The sequence below is a fragment of the Protopterus annectens genome, chromosome 12.part0 (genome assembly GCF_019279795.1).
Source record: "Protopterus annectens isolate FY-2018-M chromosome 12.part0, PAN1.0, whole genome shotgun sequence".
Classification (NCBI taxonomy): Eukaryota; Metazoa; Chordata; order Ceratodontiformes; family Protopteridae; genus Protopterus; species Protopterus annectens.
Genome location: NC_056746.1, coordinates 848671346 through 848697468, shown reverse-complemented (window position 1 = coordinate 848697468; position 26123 = coordinate 848671346). Strand labels below are relative to the sequence as shown.

Here is a 26123-nt window from a genome sequence, read left to right as displayed (position 1 = left end):
TGTTTTTTTGTTATGAGCTGCCACTTTGAACACAACTGAAAAAACAGACTCAAACATCCAGTTCTGTCTTGCCTGGATATGCTTCCCTGCTTATATTCAGCATGCTTAACTACTGATAAAAGCCTGCTTTACTCCATTATCTAGCAGCACATAGGGTAGTGTCAATGTGCCTTCAGCTAGGTGCAGGAACATGAAATTATTGTCAAAGTGAGGGAGAGTAATGGCAAAATGACTCAATATATGTCTTCCCAGTCTGGGAAAAGTTACTAGAAACAGTAGTACTAGTAGCATGTTGTACACTGCAGCACATTATTGGGCATGCAGCTGTATGCATCATAGCTGGGGTAATTGCACTACTAGTGCTAACATCCGTAAAGCAGTGACACACTCAGGACATAACAGCTATGTCCCATCTGAAAGAATACAATGAGTGGTATAAATAGGCAGCTGTAGATGTATCCCATCTGAAGGGATATGATGAGTGGTATGACTAGGCAGCTGCAGATGTATCCCATCAGAAGGGATAAAATGAGTGGAATGAATAGGCAGCTGCAGATGTATCCCATCCAAAGGGATACGATGAGTGGTATGAATAGGCAGCTTCAGATGTATCCCATCTGAAGGGATAAAATGAGTGGTATGACTAGGCAGCTGCAGATGTATCCCATCCGAAGGGATATGATGAGTGGTATGAATAGGCAGCTGCAGATGTATACCATCCGAAGGAATACGATGAGGGGTATGAGTAGGCAGCTGCAGATGTATCCCATCCGAAGGGATATGATGAGTGGCATGACTAGGCAGCTGCAGATGTAGCCCATCCGAAGGGATAAAATGAGTGGTATGAATAGGCAGCTGCAGATGTATCCCATCCAAAGGGATACGATGAGTGGTATGAATAGGCAGCTGCACATATATCCCATCCAAAGGGATACAATGAGTGGTATGAATAGGCAGCTGCAGATTTATCCCATCCGAAGGGATACGATGAGTGGTATGAATAGGCAACTGCAGATATAGCCCATCTGAAAGGATATGATGAGTGGAATGAATAAGCAGCTGCAGATGTATCCCATCCAAAGGGATATGATGAGTGGTATGAATAGGCAGCTGCAGATGTATCTCATCCGAAGGGATACAATGAGTGGTAAGAATAAGCAGCTGCAGATGTATCCCATCTGAAGGGATACAATGAGTGTTATGAATAGGCAGCTTCAGATGTATCCCATCTGAAGGGACAAAATTAGTCGTATGAATCGGCAGCTGCAGATGTATCCCATCCAAAGGGATACGATGAGTGGTATGAATAGGCAGCTGCACATATATCGAATCCAAAGGGATACAATGAGTGGTATGAATAGGCAGCTGCAGATATATCCCATCTGAAGGGATACGATGAGTGGCATGAATAGGCAGCTGTAGATGTATCCCATCCAAAGGAATACGATGAGTGGTATGAATAGTCAGCTGCAGATGTATCCCATCTGAAGGAATACGATGAGTGGTATGAACAGGCAGCTGCAGATGTATCCCATCCGAAGGGATACAATGAGTGGTATGAATAGGCAGCTGCAGATGTATCCCATCCAAAGGGATATGATGAGTGGTATGAATAGACAGCTTCAGATGTATCCCATCCGAAGGGATACAATGAGTGGTATGAATAGGCAGCTGCAGATGTATCTCATCCGAAGGGATAAAATGAGTGGTATGAATGGGCAGCTACAGATGCATCCCATCCGAAGGGATATGATGAGTGGTATGAATAGGCAGCTGCAGATGTATCTCATCCGAAGGGATAAAATGAGTGGTATGAATAGACAGCTGCAGATGTATCCCATACAAAGGAATACGATGAGTGGTATGAATAGGCAGCTGCAGATGTATCCCATCCGAAGGGATACAATGAGTGGTATGAATAGGCAGCTGCAGATGTATCCCATCTGAAGGGATATGATGAGTGGTATGAATAGACAGCTTCAGATGTATCCCATCTGAAGGGATACAATGAGTGGTATGAATAGGCAGCTGCAGATGTATCTCATCCGAAGGGATAAAATGAGTGGTATGAATGGGCAGCTGCAGATGTATCCCATCCGAAGGGATATGATGAGTGGTATGAATAGGCAGCTGCAGATGTATCTCATCTGAAGGGATAAAATGAGTGGTATGAATAGACAGCTGCAGATGTATCCCATCCAAAGGAATACGATGAGTGGTACGAATAGGCAGCTGCAGATGTATCCCATCCGAAGGGATACAATGAGTGGTATGAATAGGCAGCTGCAGATGTATCCCATCCGAAGGGATATGATGAGTGGTATGAATAGACAGCTTCAGATTTATCCCATCCGAAGGGATACAATGAGTGGTATGAATAGGCAGCTGCAGATGTATCTCATCCGAAGGGATAAAATGAGTGGTATGAATGGGCAGCTACAGATGTATCCCATCCGAAGGGATATGATGAGTGGTATGAATAGGCAGCTGCAGATGTATCTCATCCGAAGGGATAAAATGAGTGGTATGAATAGACAGCTGCAGATGTATCCCATCTGAATGGATAAAATGAGTGGTATGAATGGGCAGCTGCAGATGTATCCCATCCGAAGGGATATGATGAGTGGTATGAATAGGCAGCTGCAGATGTATCTCATCCGAAGGGATAAAATGAGTGGCATGAATAGGCAGCTGCAGATGTATCCCATCCGAAGGGATACAATGAGTGGTATGAATAGGCAACTGCAGATGTATCTCATCCGAAAGGATACAATGAGTGGTATGAATAGGCAGCTGCAGATGTATCCCATCCGAAGGGATATGATGAGTGGTATGAATAGACAGCTGCAGATGTATCCCATCTGAAGGGATAAAATGAGTGGTATGAATAGGCAGCTGCAGATGTATCCCATCCGAAGGGATATGATGAGTGGTATGAATAGGCAGCTGCAGATGTATCCCATCCGAAGGGATACAATGAGTGGTATGAATAGGCAGCTCCAGATGTATCTCATCTGAAGGGATACAATGAGTGGTAAGAATAGGCAGCTGCAGATGCATCCCATCCGAAGGGATACAATGAGTGGTATAAATAGGCAGCTGCAGATGTATCTCATCCGAAGGGATACAATGAGTGGTAAGAATAGGCAGCTGCAGATGTATCCCATCTGAAGGGATACAATGAGTGGTATGAATAGGCAGCTGCAGATGTATCCCATCCGAAGGGATACAATGAGTGGTATGAATAGGCAGCTGCAGATGTATCCCATCCGAAGGGATACAATGAGTGGTATGAATAGGCAGCTGCAGATGTGCCCCATCCAAAGGGATACAATGAGTGGTATAAATAGGCAGCTGCAGATGTATTCCATCCGAAGGGATATGATGAGTGGTATGAATAGACAGCTGAAGATGTATCTCATCCGAAGGGATACAATGAGTGGTATGAATAGGCAGCTGCAGATGTATCCCATCCGAAGGGATACAATGAGTGGTACGAATAGGCAGCTGCAGATGTATCCCTTCTGAAGGGATACAATGAGTGGTATGAATAGGCAGCTGCAGATGTATCCCATCCGAAGGGATACAATGAGTGGTATGAATAGGCAGCTGCAGATGTGTCCCATCCAAAGGGATACAATGAGTGGTATGAATAGGCAGCTGCAGATGTATCCCATCCAAAGGGATACAATGAGTGGTATGAATAGGCAGCTGCAGATGTATCCCATCTGAAGGGATACAATGAGTGCTATGAATAGGAAGATACAGATGTATCTCATCCGAAGGGATACGATGAGTGGTATGAATAGACTGCTGCAGATGTACCTACTGAGCAGCAACACAGGAGGATATGGAAGCAGCACAAATCTTGTATGCAGAAACTCTGACCATGAATAAATAACGCATTGTATCTGTTAGCAGCTGAGCATATAATTTTTCCCCAGGATCTGACTCTGCCTTTGTTTAAAGCCTACTTCCAGTTCAGTCATACTTTTATAATACACTTTCAACTCTTGAAATGTTTTAAATAGTATGTTAACTGCCATAAAATAGTCTTTTGTTTCATACACTCTGTTGTTGCTTTTGCTGCAGCTGTATGTTTTCTGCAACCTTTTACTTGCCTGAACCCTTATATAAATTCCATCTAGAAAACAGGCATTGACTCATTGTACTTATCATAGTTACCAACATTGTAAACAAAAAAATATGTTCCCACATCAGTGAATCACTGAATTCATATGTACCAGTGCAAGCACAACATCTGATTTTTTGAATTTAGTTTACTCAGAAATAAACTAGTTTGCTTGGGACCTGTTCCAAATGACTGAAAAGGAAACTCTTAAATTCCCATGAGAGAAAATACAGGACAACAACTGAAAATGGAAAATGACCATACCTCTCAACCTCTTACCACAAGAAATCTGGACAAAGCCACACATAATGGGGGTGGACAAAGGCCCAAAAATAGGGATGAATTTTAAATATCGCTTGTATAAACTCAGAAAGTTGCCAGCATAAAGGGATTGGTATTACTATACATTTTCTGGAGGAGATGAAGTCTGAAACTTAAATGTCTGACATTGTTTAGTGAATTTAGTCCTCGGTGGTTTGCCAGAAAAATACAAGTTTTATGACGAACACACGAAAAATGTGAGGCAAAAATTAGGACAGTTGCAATTGACCAAAAATGTGAAAATATTTCAGAACTATGCAGCATATTGAACTATTCAGTTACCATGCAGACAGTTTCTCCTATCCAGTCTGGATGACTACCACTCCTTTCCTCTCCCTGCTCCACGCAGTAACTGAAATGATGACTACAGTTCCAAAGTCTGCACTTAGCAAACAGATACAACTCCCAGAATATGCTTTTCAGGTCTGCATTAGGACAGGCCACTCAAGTTGGGGCTCTGATGGGTAACTGCAGTTCAAGCATCTCAGAATACAAAATCACAAGTATGTTAATAAATGGACAGCTTGCATAACAAAATGCAGATATAATATCTCACCTCCATTAGACATTTGCCCTAACCTCAGAATGTTGTGAATTACAGTTCCATCCTTTTAACCATTCAAAACCATTAAAAAGATGTTCCGTGAAATGTACGCAGGCTGAAGGAACATGACTTACCAGCTGTTTACTGTGCAGCCTTAGGCATGCCACTAAATATTCATAATAATCAGACTCACTCCTCCACAAAAAAAATAAAATAAAATACATATACTCACACAGGAACTTAGATCAAACATTAAAAATTGAAGTTAATGGTATTTATGAAAAACAAAGACTTGCTAAGTACTTACAATTGTTGATATAAGTACTTTACTGTACGTATTTGTCTTGTGATTGTTTTTTATGAGAAATGTAATTGTTGTTTTTCTGAGAACTGTCTGAAATGCACATGTTAATATAAATGTACTGTGATGGAGCTTTTCTCCCCGGCCCTCCACTGAAAATGGGCTCTGCCCAGTCAGACATTCTGTGTTAACAAAGACAAATAAATAATAAATAAATAACTTGTATATGACTCCAAGTTGTGCCTGCTGAGTACCTAATTTTTAACCACAACTCTTATTCTCTTTATTGCACGTCAGATGTTCCACCTTACAAAAAAACCTTATATTTTATCACTTATGTCCAATCTCTGTATGCTGCTTAAATGCTATATTTATTCAGGGGCATCTCTAATTTTGCTCATTATGACTTCTGAATATGTCCCTATCAACTACTTTACAGTATTTTACTTTACTAGGAATTATATACATTTTGGTTATTATTCTCTGTATTCATCTTTCTGAGCTATTTTACTTTCTGATTACCCCATATAAAGTATGACTTTACCTTCCAAACCTCCACTCTATACAAATGAACAACTGTTGTGTTTTGTGGGGCACACTTCTATATCAATACCACCCACAAGCCTTTTGCCCATGTCTCTCATCAAAAATCACTGATAAAACTGGAGAAAATGTGTTTATGTTGCTATAGTCCACACTGAAGGCAACACTTCTTCTATTATTACAGGAAAAATACCTGCAGGGCAGGTTGTAATGGTAGAAGATGCCCTGCAACGAAAAAAAAAAAATTAAGTTGCTGCGTACGGTGTGATACATACAGACACAACAAAGGTAATTGTACTCAGAAAGGTATTTACTCACAACTGGGCATAAATCTGCACAGTGCTCTTCTGACGGGTAATTTGTGTGCTAATTAAAATACAATCCTCAAACAATGTCAAGGTATTTGTTCTCTCACTGGACTAACCAATGCATTCTATAGCAGCCCTGGGTCACTCTTTGCAAAAAAAAAAGGTATCTGATTACCTTCACTTGCACAGTCTGTGACTCTGAACTACTATTTTAAACCCCCAGACCACCCCTACAATAAGTCATTGAAATGCAGTGGGTCTCATACATCTTATGGACTGGAATTTAGCAAGTGTTATGATTCTGACCCTCAATTTCAGACTTGTCTCTGACAAATTTATTGATTTGCTTTGTGATGTTAGACTTGTTTGATTAAAATACTGAACATAATATTATAGTTTTCAAACTTCCATCTACAAAATGTGGACAGGGTTGCCACCTTTTCAAATGCCCAAAGTGGGACATTTTTGGTACAAACATCAGATTTTGCAGCGCGAAACATACCCACGGCCAGTACAAAGGATAACACTACACTTTTTTGCCTAAATAAAAGCTTATTCTTGTAACATTTTAGTTGCTTATTCTGTTTCTTATAACATTTAGGTGTTTCAGATGCAGAATAACTGTTTTATGCAACTATTACATGAACTATAGGAAATAATTTTGTCCTAAAATCTCAGGACATTTTCCGTTTTTTCATTTTTTTTGCAGGACACAACTGCCCAAAGAGGGACTGTCCCTCGCAAAGTGGGACAGGTGGTAACCCTAAATGTGGAACACTGCCTTTCATAATCTGGAGCAAACGTGCAACGTGAGGAAACACGCTTTCAAATTGGAATGGCAGCACGGGTTAAAGCGTGGTACTTTATACTTATTACATAAGCGCAATACTACTGATGAATTCAACATTCAGTATTATTCACCATGGACATGTGTTAAAATGTTAACAATGAATATGTGGCAGACTCTTTCAGTGTTGAGCACGCCGAAACATGAAGGTTTTAAGACTCAAAAGTCCTCGTAATAATGCACACTTGAGAGCCATGCTTATCATTACCTGTTTAATGTATCTAGGCTAGTAGAGGAAGGACTCCTTTAATGAAGTAATAAAATGTTCCTCTTTTGAACCTTTGCTATGATTTCCAACTGTAAGTGCTGTGACTTTTAATGCTCAGAGTTTGAGAGGCATGGGTTTACGTAGTTAACATATTAAAACGTTCATCCTGACCGCTCATTGTGGGAGCTGAACCGGACCGTCCATGTTTAAAAGGAAAGTTAAAAAAAACATACGGCTTTCAGAATGACCCTGCTGTCATCAGTCTCGACCTCCTAGTTCATCAGTACTATTAAGATACAGAGCACGTCTGTCTTTGCCACTGTCATTGCAATAAGTATTATAGTGACCACTCATACCACCTACCATTTATCATCATTTGTGGAACGTCTATCCTCACGTTTACGAATCCAGGGATTTGGAGAGGTAAAGGAGACGGAGACCATTGTCACACCTCTGATACCAAAAGTGTGACCGCTTTAAGTACCCCTTGTCCGCATCCCCATTCCAGAAATGTTTAAAAAGCAAAACGTTCACCACTGTTCCCTGGATTGTACTTCACTTCAGTGGTCCACCAGAGCAGCCAAAGCAGGTTGCTTTATATTCAGCCCCCTGTTCCAGTAGCAGGGGTCCCTCCCGGCTGGGTTACCTTGCGCACATCCTCAGTTATTACTACTACGGAGCTGGGCCAGCACTCCCACTCCGCCTCTCCTGGTTTGCTGGTGTGCAGCAGCGTGTGTTGTGTGTGCGTGTTTCTGTGTGTTTGTGAGTTTCTTAAAGCGTTTCAGATCAAGTGCTGTAAACTTCCGCGATCGATTTAGCCTGCTCCTACTTTCACTTTCGCTAATTCTTTACAGGCTTTGTCTAATTAAAAAGGTCCCGCTCTTGGTATAGTTTTCTTTATATTATCGCATTTTATCTACAGCCACTCATGTTTTACTGTTTTCACATACTGCGTCTCCCACTCCATTAGTGTTAGGCAGAACATCGGGAATTGTAGTATCTTGATGCTAGCATATATCAGGCACATACCATGCAAATCGTGATGTACAATTTTATTTTTAATAGCAGCATTACACCCAGGCCAGCACCAATGTCCAGGCAGCTTCAAACCGAAATCAAATTAAAATGGTGCACGTGAGTCAGCAAAGAAAAGAGCTGCCTCCAGTCCAGACTGCAATGCAGGTTAATGTTGCTCATGTAATAATAATTTTAATAAATGTGCATGGACTGCATGAAAAAATAAATGCAATGAAGAGTACCTGTGGTGGTGGTGATTCTAAAGTAAGTGTGTGTGTGGGGGTGGGGGGGGGGGTGGAGATAATGACTGGGTGATCAGACTGTAAAGAAGGATACAGTGTGCTTGTCCGGTGATATTTAGGTTCATAAAAAGCAGTCCCCTCCCCCTTTCTACCTTTCTAGTAGTATGCATCCAATCCAGTGAAGTGTACAGAAATAGTTGCCTATTTCAAGCCTATGATAAATACAACTATAGCAATGCCTGCTAGTACTCATGATTTTTCTTTTGAAAAAGGCAAAGTGCTGCTGTATAGGTGCTGTTAAAGTGCAGTTTCAAATACACATAAATAACATTAATTACCTTTAGTCTTGAGTCAAGAATAACTCTTCAGGATGTGCAAAACATTTTCTTTTTATTTAAATCCACATACGTAAGTGCTGGGATACTATCTACACAATTTAAAATCAGTCTCACCAAGCAGGAAAAACGTAAGTCAAGGGGAAGTTTGTTCCAAGCATGGGCAAGGGAGTGTTTGTAGAGTAGTTTGCCTACTGACCTTTTTGGGTGGTAGATATCAAGTAATTGTTGTTTCGAAGTACGGAGAGTCTGAGATGGGATGTAGATGGAGACTAAGGAAGATAGAGATGGACAGATGGAGGATTTATAAAGAATAGAGTGTAGCATATGAAACTGATAAGATAGCAGAAATTGGGGAAGTTCAAGCCATTGAAGACAGTTTAAAGAAATGCAGTGGTGTGAGTTGTATGGGGAGTTAGTAATGAATCTGGCTATTTTATGGTAAGTCTGTTGGAGTTTGTTTAGAGTGGAGGCCTGGATATTGGTAAGAACTGGGGCGGCATATAAGAGGGAGGGGGGAGGAGTAGTGCCTGGCCCATGGTAAGTCTAGATTCAGGGGTTAGGAATTTTTTGTTCCGATATAGCAGACCTAGTTTCTGGTTTGTTTTTTTTATACATTGAAGTATGTGTAGGTTGAACTTTAGTTCATTATCGATAATGACACCTAGGAGTTTTGTGTGGGTGTCAGGTTGGATAGTTGTATTGTTAGAAGTTGTAATAAAAAAGGAGGTTTTGTGATGAGAAAGAGAATGGGGAAGGAAAAGTAGGAGTTTGGTCTTTTTGAGATTTAGGATCAATAGGCTGTGAGAGAGCCATTGTTCAGTGGATAGTAGGGCTTGTTGGGTCAGGGAGTGTAGTTCAGGAATGTTATTTGAGATGGATATAAGTGTGGAGTCGTCAGCATACTGAATAAGGGAGGATTCTTTGCATGAGGTGTAAAGATAATTGGTGAAGATGTTAAACAAAAGGGTTCCCAGGATGGAGCCTTGGGGAACACCAGTGGAGATGGGAAGGAAAGGTGAGGAGAATGAGAGCCATTTGACAGATTGTTCCTTGCCAGATAGGTTACTATTAAACCAGGCAAGTGTGGAGGGGGATAGGTGGAGATTTGTGAGTTCGGATAGTAGTAGAGGATGAGAAACAGTATCAAAGGCTTTGGAGAGATTTAGGAAGAGACAGGAAATCAGTTTATTTTTGTCTAGGGCCTCTGCAATGATATGAGTGAAGGAGAGGAGGGCAGTGGCGGTGCTGTGGTGAGGACAAAATCCATGTTGGGTAGGGGTAAGTAAGTGGTGTGTGAGGAGGTGATTGAGAAGCTGTGAGTGAATACATTTTTCTAATATCTTGGAGAGGGGGGACAGAAGGGCAATGGGTTGGTAGTTTGAGGGGTCAGTGGAGTTTCCACCTTTATGAAGAGGGATAGTGAAGAAAGATTTCCAAAGGGTGGGGACAGTTGATTCCAGAATAGATCGATTAATTAGTATAGATACAGCATAGGCAACTGAGTCAACAGCAAGTTTGAGGAATGTAGGAGATAGATTGCCAGTGGAAGGAGAGCAAGGTTTTAGCTTGAGTAGTAGAGATTTGTTGTAAGTAATGGGAACTGGCTCAAATGAAAACAAAGTTGTGTTAGTGGGACTTGGAGAGGTGGGTGTCGAAGTAAAGTTTGGCTTAGAGGTTACTAGATTTTGGATGGAAGAGATAAAGTGTTTATTCAGGAGGGTAGCTGTTTCCTGAGAGGAAGAGTTAGGGTATGGGGAGGGATTAGAGGGCTTCCCAGGATAGAGGATGTTGTTGAGAGTTGACCAAATTTTTCGAGGATTGGATTTGTTGTTAAGCTGAGCAGAGCTATAGTATAACTCTTTGTCATTAGTTGTATGTTTAGAATGCAGTTGTGAAACACTCAGAACTACAATAAGTAATTGTGATTTGCATAATTATGCATCTATACTACATATCATTTTTAACATGAACAAATATTAAATAATTCATCAAACATGTTTGTGTAGGAAATTGTAAGTTAATATGTATTTTGTATAGAATAATCATGAGAGATACATTTTTCTCTAACAGACTCCCTCCTCTGACACTACTAGTGTCATAAAATACACAATTATATTTTGATTTTTCTTAATTTGATAAATACGCTTCATCTGTAGTGATTGAGTTTTCATTCATTAGGTACAAGTGGCATTTCACGTGTAGGTGTGATCCAAGACTTTGTGATTACAGCCTTTAGAACAGAAAATATTAAGACAATTAAAAGAATAATATATATATATATTTTTTTTTTTTTTTTTTTTTTTTTTAATATCTTGTAATATACCATTTTCCAGGTTACCAAATACACTGCCCAACCATCCAAAATGTGTCCAATTTCAAAACTACTGTCCAAATATCTGTCCCTCTGCTCCAAGACATTGGCCAACTTTTCCTGTTTATTATGGTAGTCAGTAATATAAGAACAATGATTTTTATGAAGGCACATGACCCTCCCCCTTTTTCTAGCAGGCATTATATTGAGTGCCAATTGGTTCTGTAACACTACAGTTCATATTGCAGTAATTTTTCCATTTATCATTGTGATGTGATATGAAGTATGGTTAGCTACCTCCTGAAGAATTTGAGCAAGCATGGCGATTTCAAGCATTGTCCTTTGCACTCCATATCCAGGAGTTAACTGAAAATACTTGCTCTGTCCAGTGGATTACTCGCTTATTTTTCAGCCTACCTGCTGGTGGGTGTTCGAAATGTTGAATAGCAGGAGTAATATAGCCTACAAAACAACATCCAGACCAGTTTGTGGGTAACCAGGGGAAGGCATGATCACCACAAATGTAGTTACAATCCTCTGTCATGCCCATGCCATGCCCCCAGTCATAGCATTTTAACTGTAAAGAGTTCAACACACTTTCATGTCTAGTATCATTGTATTTGCTGATTCCCACTGGCACAGTCCCATTTCTGGCATAACATCTGTGTCCATGCTTTGTGGTGGCAAGCTGAAGAGAAACAACCTTTAAACATCAGTCAGATTACACCAGATTAGATCAGTGTCACTAAGTTCTTTCTCAAATGTTACCTATGATGCAGGAATTGGAATCATGGGAATCCCTGCCTTAGAATGTTGAGGTATATGTGAACATGCACAACAGTTTGTCACAGTACACTGTTGAAGAACCAACAGGAAACTGATTTTCTCTTGACCAGGTTATTAAAGGAAACAGCAATGAAAACAGAGCAAAGATACCTGTTGTCATGGGATTCATCATGAGGTGCTGTTTTAGTTTATTTTTTTTCCTTATACATTTCACTGGGCAGATGATTTATCCTTCACACTTTGATCTTCTTTTGCCAGCAATGATGATTCATCTGGAACATGCGACAGGTCTTCTTACAGTGGGATGAGTGAATACAGGATGGTTATCTTGTACAATGGATGTCAGTCAGGGTGGTGAGGATTACAAGGTAAAGGGCCTTTACACCTCTGGCTCAAACCGTTCATTCTTTGGAAGGTTTACACATAAACCCAGTCACCCAGCTGCAGTTGGTGACAGGGCTAGTCAGGTGGTGGAGGAAAAGATACTGCTGTAAGACTCAATATTTTCTTTTTATTATCCATTAGAGTTAATCTTTTCATTTGACACGAGGAGCAAATGGAAGGGTTATGGGTCTTCCCATTAATTTCTCAAAGGGTCTCAATTTCCTTGTAGAATTCAAAGTGTCTTTGACTATTTAAATTTTGTTTAGTACAAATCTTGGAAGAAAAAAACATTTTTTTTTAAATAGGGTCCTATTAACCCTCTTTACTAGTCCAGATGATTGCAAATGGTTGGGACAGTGAAGACTAAAATTTAAAAAAAAACTGACAGTACAAGGTACACCAAATTACAGAATCTGCTTTGTGACATGGGCGAGTTTTTACAAAACATACAGATTACTAATAGAACATTATTCTAAATTATGTACTTTAGCCATCTGGACAAAGTCCAGCTCTACATTAACAAAAGGTCCCCAGGGTGGTGGTAGCTAACATTGTATTTTAAACAATTGCACAACTATTAACATATTGAAGTATCAAAGAGGAGACATGAGTGATATACCAACTTCAGGTAATTTGATTAAATAAAGCTGCCTTACCTGCATGGGCTAGTAAAAGATATGCCCTTACCAGGTAAGGTAGCAAAGAGGCAAGTGTCACCAGTCGGCTGTTTGGATGTTGCCATACTCCATCAGAGGATTTAATATATCCATCTTTGAGACACTTCTGAACTTCTCCCTGTGATACTTCAGCTTGAAAACTGACACGTTATCAAAATCAGACATGTCATCATTATTAGAGTTTTACAATATCATTACATAACAAATATTACAATCCGATAATCTGCTTGGTGGCATAATCTGCCAAATTATCTATGCCCTTTTGATGGGTAAGCAATGAAAATTTTAACAGCAAAAAAAAACGCTATTTTTTTTTTAAACAAATATTTTTGTGGGACCAAATCTTCTTCTTCATCAAGCACCATCCACAAATTGAATCTGGTGTTGTGTATAGGAGTGTCCTTTAAGTCATTTCTAGAAGAAAGCAGATAACTAGTCACACACACAATCATGCTCTTTACCATCTTCAGCAATAGTAAAGATGCAGGATTTAAAACAGAACAGAGTATCAGAGAAACAGATGGATCAGGAAAAGAAAAAAGTGCACATTCATATTTACTTAGACGTGCAGTCATGAGGGGCTGAGTTTCATTTTAAGTAATAAAGATGATTCAGAGTGAGGGATAGGTACTATAAGATCCTACTCTGAGATATTACATGACCAAGATAACGTACCTAAGGTAACCATAGCTGTAATTTTACTGTTAACGCTTTGTGTCCTTTTTCCTGCAGGAATAGTTGAAAGATGCAGGGTATCCTGCTAACACTGCTAAAAGAATCAGATGCTATTAGTAAATCATTTACATATTGCACTAACACAGACCCACCTAGAAATGTCACATCCTTTAAATACATTTTTTTTAGAATTTGAGAAAATAATGAAAGAGATACAGTACATCCTTATGACAACCATGTCCATGTATGCTACTGTCTCTTACAAGTCAAAGTAAACAGAAACTAACTGCCAGAATGGATAGTAGAGAAAAGAATGCTGAACGCTGTTACAGAAAAATATTTCACTGTAGATGGTTATCAACTAAGTATTGTTGCTGGTTTTGAAGCCACAGAAAAAGTTGGTAATACTGCATTGTTTACAGCCCATACATCTGGCAGATACCTACAATTATTTTATTATATATTTTCTATTTTATTTTTACAGGGAGAATAGGAGTATTACAAGGACTTTTAGCTGGCACTATTTATTTCTTTTTGTATCAAAGATTGAATTACAGGTTTGATTTTTTTTGTTATGCTTCTGATTTCAGTGGATACAATGGAATTTCAGGGAGGGAGTTGATAGATTCAGTTTTATTTTACAGGTTTTGCAGATTTTAATATACCTACTTCATTAACATGTTTAACCCATAAGTTAGCAGGTACCTGCTGCAGCAGTTTTCAGTTGTCGTAAGCCTTCAAAAAGGCTCCTCCCAGCTTTTGCTAAGAGTTTTAATACTTTCCCCACTGATTCTGCTGGAACATTTAGAAACACCCCCTTTGGTGTACAGCAAACGGTACAACCCAGCTCACACAGAAGATTTAGTGGCGCAGTTTTACTCAAAGAAAATAATGCCTTTCTTGTCAATCAGACTTAAAGAAATGAGTATAGGCTTTAAAACAGGATATGTAACAGTAGTAGTTGTTACACCAACTGCCTTTACATTGTTCCTATACTGGTATTTAACTGTCTGAAGTAACTGTTAGTACAGACCTAGTGTTTTCAGTTCCACCAAGACTAGAATTGGCTTTGCATTTACTTCTACTTTAACATAGGGTCCTTTTCGATCCAGTGGCAGCAAAGGGATTAAGATTTATTTTTGTTTCATTACCCTGCCATAGTCAGTACAGTGATTTGCAGCACTTAATAAGGACTTTAAGTCTTTTTCCTGCCAGTCTATTAGCACTTGATTATTTTATTTTGTACAGGGCTTGCAAACCCGGCACAAAGGCAGCTGCAATAGCTGGCTTAGCTTGTTCATTTGGGTCTGGCATTTTTGAATGTTTATCAAACACTGCTTTAAGATGACTCAAATAATCTGCAGGGGCTTTCTCTTTATTTTGCCTACATGCCTGACACACTTTTGAAATTTACCAATGCTGCCCTTTTATCTATTAGTGCATTTTCTGTGGGAGTGAAATTTGTTATTTTAGCCTTTACAAGTAACTGTGTTCTTATTTCATTTGAAGCAACTTCCTGAAGCAGCTGGTTTAAATCTGTCAAAGTAGGGTTGTAATTATTTTTTTTTTATTTTAAATTCCACCTTAAACCTTTATGGATTTTTTTCATTCAGTTAGAAAACATTTAGACATAGTATTCAAATTAGCATTACCCCCACACACACATTTTTTCTCTCTCTTTTTTTTTGTAAAGATGCCAAAAAAAATTTCTACAGAGGCAATAGCCTCTTGTCATAAGCACTTGCGATGGGCCAAAGGAGTGTCAAACACTAATGCTCCTGTTGGAAAGGTAGAAGCTTGTTGAGAATGATTGGAAGAAGAAAGGAAAACCTTTTTGATTGCAGATGCTGTTCTAAAGATAAGAAGTGAGCAGGAGAATTAAGTTGAGATGTAACAGTACCACGATGACCTTGTGTTCAAAAATGCAGATGTCTATGAAACAGCAGATTCTTGTACAGGGGTGGGGTTCAATAGCTACTAGAGGATTATTATCCTCTTTAAAAGTCTCTGCTTTTTTCCCAAACCTGCCAAAACAGGATAAAGGGATTCCTTTTTACTGGTCTGTACTGCTTCCTTAACATTTTTTATTTTTTCCAACAGCTGTTTATTAGCATTCTGTAACCACCTTAATGCTGACACTTTTTCCCTTTCAAGAGCTTCAGTATACCAAGAATAAAATGCTGACATTTGTTACTCATTTACTTAATACCTTTCAAATTATGAATTTATTCCTATCATACATTTCATTTAATGGAAATACTCCATCAGAACAATTTTTAGTAAGCAGAAAGTCATGCAAATGCTTACAACTTCCTTTATTTTAACTATAATACATAAAATATGCAGGTGTTCCCTTTTCAGGGATTCAATCTTGCCTGCTTATCTTTGTTTCTCTTTTTTCCCTTTTCTTTTGTTTTGTAAACTTACCTTACAGATCTTGGATCCTGGCAGTTTAGAGGAAAGAAAAATAACTATATCAATCCACACACCATTCAGAGAGGGAAGGGTAGTAGGAATTCTGTTCTCATGCAGTGACAAACGAGAGGTTTTGATCAGCCTTTTCTCACAGCACCCCCTTGCATTCATTGCATCACGAGCTTAAAAGTTACAGCTCCAGCATTGCAATTGGAATAATTGTGTCCAGAACTGACCACTCTTTTGGACCCTCTGAGGGTACTTTCCCACAGTCACACCTGGACTTGATTTAACAACAGACACACTTACATTTCAACATGCTATAGGCACATAAATTTGAAGTAATTCTACTTTTAACTTTTTTTTTCTCTCTCTCTCTCTCTCTCTGCAGCCATAACATCACACAACAACACAGACATCATTTGTATATTAAAACAGCAGAAAACAAACAGTCATACCTCTTACTTTTTCCCTGAGGGTACCGCCCTTGACACAAGGCGCCTCCTTGCATTAAATTGTCTCTTTCTTTTTTTTTATGTATAGATACACATATACAATAACAATTTGTTCTTAGTTGCTGTGGGATCCACCCACTATAACCTTGAGGGTACCGCCCTCAACAGAAGGCACCTCCTTGTGTTTGTTATTTTATATATTAATAAACTTTTTTTAAGTCTGGTGGGAACCGCCCACTATTACTTTTACATACAATGAATAAGCATATTTCTGTCATTCTACAAGGCAGCAGATACCACATACCGAACAAGTAACTCGGTCATTCAACAGACAGGAACCTCATATACTTAAAAAGCAAAGTCAAGCATTCAAAAAAACAGTACTTAAAAGCAAGGTCAGTCATTGAACAAAACAAGATGTATGATATACTTAAAAGCAGTCAGTCATTTAACAAAGCAGTACACAGTATGTACTTAAAAGTAGTCAGTCATTTAACAACACAATAAACACATTGCCACTATTACTTTGAACTGCAGTTTTTTAAAGAGGAAAGAAAGAAAAACATTTTTTCCAAAGCCATTTTACCATGTTTAGCCTATATGTTGCTTCATTCATATAATGTATTCACATCCATAGCTATAAGTTTTCTCATATACAATCCTATAGTAAAGAGAAGCACTGCCCCTTTAATTACAATGAAGGAAATTATACCTCTCTGCTAGCTGGCCGCCTTTTGGTTTGCAACAAGGGCATGTCAGAGAACTAAATGAGGAATGGCTGTGATGCCTTATAAATACAAAAGCTGAACAGTCCTTTTTATACGATCTGAGGAAGGCTTATTTGCCAAAAGAAGTTATCGGAAGACTGAGGACTGCTTATTTTATGTTATATTATTTTTATTAAAGTTTTGATTTTACTATTAAGTTTTACTGCCGTGGTGGACATCAGGAGTTTTTAGTAATATCCTAGACCTGGTCATTACCAACATGGGAGATAGATGCTCCACACCAGTGGTCACCCCCTCCTTGGTCAGGTCTGACCATAAGCAAATCACCTTTGACATCCACAACCCCCCCCCCCAAGTAAGGAAACCTCTTTAAAAAACTTCTCCAAAGCCAACTTCATGCTGTTGAAGTCAGAAGTGACAAACTTCACAACACCCATGCAGACGGGATCTGGAAGTTCGACTGCAGAATTCTACACTAAGGCACTGTGCAAGCATATCCACTTGTGCATGAATCGTGCCATCCCAAATAGAACCAAGATGCTCTTCTCCAAAAAAAGGAAGTCAATCTGGTGGTCCCCTGCTGTAAGCAAACTATACAACAGAATGAAGAAACTGTTGCAGAAAAGAGGAAAATCCCAGGATGCAAACAACTCCCTCACCAGCCTCAGTAAGAAGCTGAGATCCCTCATAAAATCCTCAAAAGCTAGTTACGAAAATAAAATTGCCAAAGATTCCAAAGACAATCACAAGGCATTCTATAGTTATGTCAAGAATCTAAATGGCAATGCTCAGATCTGCTCTGAGCTACAACAGAATGACATTAAATATACTGATCCCAAGGATATTGCCAATATCCTGGCAGATCAATTTAGTGCCAACTTCACCCCCCTCTCACCCCCTAAAGGGCCCATCTCAATACCAAAAGATTGCCAAATTCCGATAATCATGGCCACACAGGTAGGCACTCTTCAAAGCTAAGAATACAGCATCCATGGGACCAGATGACATCCCAGGCTGTGTACTACATGAGCTACAAAATGAACTGGCACCTCACCTAAGTGTCATGTTTAATCATAGCCTCACCTCAGGCTTCATGCCCACTGAGTGGCGCACAGCTACAGTTATCCTGCTCCACAAGGGAAGATCTGCCTTGGATCCCGGGAACTACCGACCCATCAGTCTGACAAGCCTGATCTGCAAGGTCATGGAAAGCATTATCATGGAACTTGTGAACAAAGACATTGGCAACCTTCAAACACTGGCCCCACCCAGTTTGGGTTTGTGAAGGTCCGATCTTGTCTCCTGAATCTGATTGACTTCTTCGAATCAGTCTCCAGGGCTGTGGACAAGGGTAAGGTGGTCCACACAGCCTATCTGGACCTCAACAAGGCCTTAGACACCATCCCCCACTCTGGAATCATAGATAAAGTTACTAAGTTGGGCATAAATCCCTACGTCACTTGATGGGTTGCCAACTGGCTTACTGACAGAACACACATTGTAAAAGTAGCCAACTTCAAATCCAGCTCCAGACAAGTGGAGTACCTCAGATTCAGTCCTGGGACCACTCTTGTTTGTTATCTACTTTTCTGAAGTACAGGCCAACACTAAGGGACTCTGGCTAACAAAGTTTGCAGATGACTGCAAACTGGGAGCCATTATTGAATCCCCAAATGATGTGGATATTCTACAAAAGGGCCTTACAGAAACAGATGCCTGGTGCCAGAGCCATAGGCTCAAGCTTAATGCCAAAAAATGTATAGTTATCCACTTTGGAAAAAAAAACATGTACCCATGAATTACCACATAGGTGGTAGGACACTAAACATCGAAAGTGTGATGAAAGACTTAGGGACACAGGTGGACAGTGGTCTCACTTTCGATAACCACATCGCCACAACAGTCAGGAAATCCTTCTATGTGGCACACCTCATCACTAAGGGCTTTTCATCCAGAAAAAAGGAGGTCATTGTCCCACTGTACTCAACCCTCATTAGACCCATTATAGAGTATAATGCCCCATTTGGTATGTACCTCACAAGAAATCTGCAACAGCTGGAAAGGCCACAGAAATACCTCACTAAAAGAATCATAGGCCTAAAGCAGATGCCATATGCTGACCATCTAAAAAAACTCCAGCTATACTCTGTGGCATATTGTCTACTCAGAGGCGATCTCTACTTAACATACAAGGCCATGTCAAACCCTGAGCTGTTGGACATGCTCCACTTAAAGAAATCCCAATCCCTCAGAGCTGCATGCTCCAGGGATCTAAACCTTGCCATCACAATGAACAAAACATGCTGGAGGGATAGATTCCTGACCCAGAGACTCCCCATACTCTGGAATAGACTGCCCATACATATCAAGCAGAGCGCCTCACTGGTCCTCTTCAAAAGGAACCTTGATGATTGTATGGGAGATAGGAAATTCACCCCGGGGATCATGTCAGTCACCCTGCTAGACAGGGGTCCAGAGAAGTAAATATTGTGGGAAGAAATATCCAGGGAATTGTTATGGCTAGGCTTGCATAGGCCCTAGGGCCGATAGCCTAGTACCAACCTATGAACCTATGTAACTAGGTTGTGACTGAGAAGGATATTAGAATTAACCTATCTGTCTACAAATAAGTTAATAAACATGTCTACTTATCCAGAATATGTGGTTTAACATAAGTATCAATAATAATTAAAGTACTTGAATGAATATTTGAGAGGAGGTACACATTTTGTCAGGTGCTTGGCATGGCTGCTCTTGAGCAATAATGTATAATATTAATCCATTATATATTCCAAAACGTGTTAAGGAATGTCAGATGAGGTATTGGATATTGGAATGTGTCTCCTAAAAGTGCGAGTATCAGGATCTAGTCGTGAAAGCAGTAAAGCACAATGCACATTCTCAACAATTACATCTGAAATATAGTCACCTTAATATTTAGGCTACATCTTCTCCCATCCTAAAAATGACAAGCTGTGTGATGCTGCTGGTGGACAGCACACCACAGCAAGACTGGTGCTCAGGAAATCCCTATCTACTACTAGGAAGTCAGCAATGGAGAGAGAGAGAGAGAGAGAGAGAGAGAGAGAGAGAGAGAGAATGTGTTCTCCCATCATGAAGATTAAAAGTGTAAAGTAGTGTTTTTTTAAAGTCAGACAATCAGTTAGAAGATTGCTTTCTTGACAGAAAACAGGAAAATCAGTAATGATGTCCTGTGATTTAACGGGTTTGTTAATCAAAAAATGGAGACAATGATCTCAGATATCAAAAGTACGGAAAAGTTACTGTGTCAAAATTAAAAAAAAGTAAGAAAACCCCATTTCATTCCTTTCATCCACAATCATGAGACTGAAAAACAAAAGCCTTAATTATCCCAAGCTCATGCTTCAATAAGTTTCAGTCTCTCCCTTATGAACCAAGTCTTGTGCACTGTTCAGCATGAATTCTCCAAACACTGTAGTTTATTTAATAAGGTTTTATTAGATGTTCACAATATCTGAAGTACTGTCTCCATTAACAGTTCTGACAAACAATTCAAGTTGCTGTACATCATTCTGATTGTCCTGAAGAACGTAAACTGACATAGTCTCTAGATGACCTGTTTTCTGTACTCATGCTCGAGTGATAGACATCTTCTCTGAAACATGAAAAAGCAGTCAGTAAATTGACTTGAAGTATAGATACACAAAATTGGAGCCATGGCACTTAACACTCTTTATTGTATGAAACAAGTTTTAAACAGATTAAGCGCTTTCACCCAGGAATCTCCCGAGCATCATCAGAACAATTAAAAATGAATTACATTCCTTTTTAAATACTCAAATTGCCCTTCCAACCAATCAAATATTCCACTTCATTAAAAGTAAACACCCATTTAACTCTTGTTTGTTCAAGAGCTTTTCATTCCACTTAAACATGACTGTCAATCTTTTAAAACCTTTTAGTAATATTTCAGCTAAAATTTATATGATAACCACATTAAAACCTATTCAAAATACATAAAATTCAAAACTATATGAAATTATTGCATGGAATTAATGAATAAAACAGTCTCTATAACTTAGCTGTTCTTAGTTTAAGAACACTATTAATACTCAAATGATCATTTAAACCTGGATTCTTTGTTGCATCCAGTTTTAGCTGCCAAAATAATTCTTTGTACTCAAGCTGGGTCTCCCAAGGTCCACCCCTTAAAGCTCGTATAACCTGTTCTATTATATACAATTAAAATTTGCTGTCCTTCCATTCCCTTTGGTGTCTATATAAAGCATTTGTGTCTTTTTGCTGTGAAATGTCATATAAATGTTCGTAAATACATCTTCTTATAGGTCTCTCTGTCTTGCCTATATAAAAACTAGGGCATTTTTTACAAATGGCAATGTACACCACTCCCTTGCTGTTACAATTATAATGCCCTTTAGCCACTAGTTTGTACCTCCTTGTTGTAAGATATAATTTTTTTATCTAGCATGTTAGTACATTGATTACAAAATCCACATCTATGTGTGCCAAGTTTTTTCTGGTTAGTTTCAGTCTTAGGTTTGAATATTTCTTGCCTCTCAAATATCTCTTTTATGTTCATATCTCTCTTTCTAATAAATGTCAGATGTGTAGGAATATATTTGTTAATATCAGTGTTGACAGTTAAAACCTTCCAATATTTCTTGATAATGTTTTCGACTTCCTCTGAGAGGGGTGCAAATGTATGTATAAAGGCAAGTTTATAAGAATCATCCAATTCTTGTATAGTACTCAATGTATTGGCACCCTTGCTTATGATAGGTTGAAATTTTCCCTCTCTCCCTTTCTTCACTTCTGTTATTAAACTGTCAATCAAGGAAGGTGGGTAACCCCTTTCAATAAAAAGTTATTTCATAAACATACACATTCTAGAAGCTCTAATGAGCTGCCCTTTAATATTCCTGGGTGAAAGTGCTTAACGTGTTTAAAACTTGTTTCATACAATAAAGAGTGTTAAGGTCCATGGCTCCAGTTTTGTGTATCTATACATCTTCTCTGAAGTAACAGGTCGAATGAACCTACTAACCTTAACTGCCCTGCTATCCTGAACACATCATATTATATTCTCTTTTTCAGTAATTTTTCTCTATTAACTATATCCACCCCAGTCCTGGATCCTTAGGCTACATCTTGTTTTTAGCTTAATTTATCTCTTGATTCTTTCCTTGAGAAAAGAAGATAAGTACTCTCTGCAATCGTCCCTTGACAAACTATTATTTCAGCAAGGTCAACATTCAGTGGAAGATTCTTTGTTTTTGCTTTTTAAAATGCATACATAAATAAAACACCATTTCCTAGCCAGCAAGGTCAGTGAAAGATTTTTTGTTTCTGCTTTCTAAAATGTATGCATAAATGAAACACCATTTCTAACTTATTTTATTATTTAGCCTGTCTGTAAAAAAAAAAAAAAAAAACCTTTTCTAACATAAATATATTTTTTATTTTTGCATCTGTTGTTTAGAACATGTGATCATTATGGAGTTTGATATATTACTTATCAGGAAACATGAGGCGACTGAAATTCCCCACATGTGTGCATGAGAAGGCAAATCCTCTACAGAAAAAAAATAGTTTAGATAGACTGTCCCAAGGTGCCGTTTGTTTAGGAATACATTTATTTTAGTCTATGATAATTGATGGATAAATGATGTTTAACTGATTTAATTGTAAATGTTGAAAAACGATTCTATTTTAGATAGTATTTTGGTTCAAAACATTGTCATTGCATTGTATAAGTGCATTTTATAAATAACTGTTGTTTTACATTCTTGCTAAAGTCAACATAGCTGATTGCTACATTAATGAGCTAATAAATTAACCTTCCAAGATTGATAATGTTTCAAAGTAAGGGTTTTAGTACTACCAACCAGAGAAGTTAGCTTCCCATAGATTCAGAACGGTTGCCTAGATCGCTCTAGGTGTCACTTTGCAGCCAGAGGAATAATTTTTGTATGCTTTATGAAGAGAAATGCATGCCTTTTCTAAGAGGAATGCAGCCAGAGGAATAACTTTTTATTTGCTTTATGAAGACAAGATGCAAGCCTTTTTTCTAAGTGGAATCCAGTGGAGACAAAGAAAAGACATTGTATTGGTGAGAAATTGAATACAATGAAGGGCTGTTGGACTTTTTTTTTTCTAAGAATTGACTGGAGCCTTTTTTATAGGCTTATGAACTATAATTAAAAATGTACTGTTAGCCATGTAGTCTGTTTTAGTTTTATTTTGTTCCCTTTTATCTTCATTTGGAATAAAACTGTGGGCATTTTGATTAGCTCATAGTTTTGGTGCTTTTTATACCAAGTTGGTGGGTGCAGCAGACATATGTTTGGCTCCCCCCTTTTTTCTGTCACACATCCTGAACTTTATATAATTTGCTGCCTGCACTAAGTCAATCTGTTTGAGCTAATTTACTCCACCTGCAGAGACAGCATTCCTGTGATGTATGTTGTGAGGAAAGTTGTGTGTGCAAATTTACTTCATTGAAATCACTGGCCAGAGATGAAGATGTCAAGACTTACCTGGTAGCCTTTGAGCAGTATGCCTTCCAGGAGTGATGGGACTGGAGTGACTGAGCTAGAAATCTCTCAGCTTAATGCCAAGCCTTTAAAGCCTTTACAGGTATGGATGAGACTGAATATTATGACTAGAAAAGCTAAAAAAAAGCATTGTTAGCTTGAGCAAGTGTAAACTCTGACACATAACGTCAAAAGATTCATAGCTCGACTTTTAACCCAGTTATGTGATTTAAACATATGTACTTAGGCTCATAGCAGAATATTAGACTAACTGACCTGAAGGGATATTTTAAGCCTAACCAGTTTCTCATGCTCAGAACTAAACCTTATACCTTAGGTCTATGAGGTAAAGAACTTAACCATTATAACAGACCCACCTGTTATTATGATAGATTCCTGAAGGTTAACTTACTAAAGGTAAAGCAATAGAAAAATTAGACAATGAAAATTTTAAAATGTCTTTCCCTGTTACTTCATGAAAGTGGTTGTTTCAAAGTGACTCAAAGGATGGTAAAGTTTTTTTTTAATGGTAGAGGGATTGTTGTTAAGTGAAAGTATGTTTAAAATTGATCAGTCCAGACTTCTAGTAAAGCATGTGTTAAATTCTGGTAACAATATTTCTGCTAACAAAAATAAAGTATCACCTGCAGACATATGTCATTTTAAATGTGGAAAAGGGGGGAGGGGGTACATAGCTAAATTTTGTTATAGTAATAGTAGCACTGTTATACTTGTAAAGTCATGCTATAATGATGCAATGCCTATGAAATGTAATGAACTGACTGCAAGAATTGTAGAGTCAGCCTTTGCTGTTGTGCTAAAGCAAAGTTAATTCAGTGCAATGTGTAAAATGTAGATCAGTACATACCAAATGTACACTTAAAGGAAAGGAAAATAATTTTGATATGGGGACAAGACAGGTAAAGAAATGGAGAAAAAGGAAAAATAGATTATGGGAAAAATAGTCTAATCCAGCCAAGTATGATTCAAACACACAATAACAGCAAAGTTGGATTTGGAAAACTTCTTCAGAAAATGAGTAGCAGGTATGAAAAAGATCTTGCAATACATACCACAGATAACAATAATCCATTTTCAAGCACATAAGACAGTATAAAGAAAACAACTAAGGTTTAAATATTGTTGAAAATAACTGTTTAGTAACAGAGGCTAGTGCCTTAGTTAAATTGTTTAGAGACATATTTGTTGGCAATCAGCAATTAGTCAGTACCTGTAATGATGTAGGTGAATTGGAAGGCAGTGATATATGTCCTATAATTACCTTATCAAGCTTAAAAAAAGTATGAGAGGTAATAAAAACTTGATCTTCAGCAGGCCCAGATGGACTAAACATATGTTTTGGTAAATATTGATGATAGTATAACTGGATGCTTGCAATTTCTGTTTCAGGAAACCTTAAGGTGCTGTTTTGTGCGTGAATTATGGAGATAGGCAATTATAGTGCCAGTTCCCAGATAACAATTCCCTGGACAGTTTTAGACCCATAAGCCTTTGGGTAAATGCTTTGAAAGAATAGTAATAGAGTTGTTTGGTAATAAACTAACCATGTGCAAAGGCATTTCTCAACACAAGTTTACATGATACATATCTCACAATCCAATTGAACTTCCACCCAATGTGTTTGAGAAGCTAATATTCAGGTTTGGGCAGCTTGGCTGCAGACGTAGTTTATCTTGATTTGCCAAAGGCATTTGACACCATCCCTCATAGTGGAATTATGGGCCTTTTATACAAATGCAAAGTGAATGGATTTCTAGGGAGGTGGATAGCTAATTGGCTTGAGAATAAGAGTGGCAGAATTAGAATAGGCAATAGTTATTCAGACAGTTATAAAACAAAGTCTAGAGTGCCCCAAGGCCTGTACTTGGTCCCACACTGTTTAATATTTTTATGTCTGTGTGTTTGTTGGTAAAGGACATCACTACCAGACATTTGCAGAGGACATGAAAATAGGAGCTATAGTACACTAGGCAAATGATAAATGTAAATCACAAAATGCGTTGTACTAACTTACACATTAAGCTAAATTTAACAATATAGAATTTAATACAAAAAAGTTAAATAATACACTTTGCTAGATCAAATAATTATTACCCCTGTACAATTGATGATCATATTCTAGAGAAGGTAAATACTGTGAGAGACCCAGGAGTGCTGGTAGATAAGATGTTTTCTTTTGATCTACAGTACACGAGAATGATGTCTTTAAGAAGTGCTACTATGAAACAGGAACAATACTAAGGACCGTCACCAGCAGAGAAGCTGCAGTATTGTTCCCAATCTACAAATCTGTTATAAAACCTGTCTTGGGATATGGAGTGGCCATTGGCATGT

The 26123-nt window shown here is 38.4% G+C and overlaps 1 protein-coding gene across 4 annotated transcripts in view; it reads right to left on the bottom strand.

Moving 5' to 3' along the window:
* LOC122816836 (uncharacterized protein C20orf204-like) overlaps positions 1-7669 on the bottom strand; it is a 464402-nt gene extending 456733 nt beyond the window's left edge. For all 4 annotated transcript variants that reach the window (XM_044089889.1, XM_044089890.1, XM_044089891.1 and 1 more), the window contains exon 1: positions 7568-7669. In XM_044089889.1, the coding sequence (XP_043945824.1) occupies positions 7568-7570 (3 nt within the window). In that variant the 5' untranslated portion in view covers positions 7571-7669. The remainder of the gene's footprint in view (positions 1-7567) is intronic.
* Positions 7670-26123: the final 18454 nt, after the last annotated feature.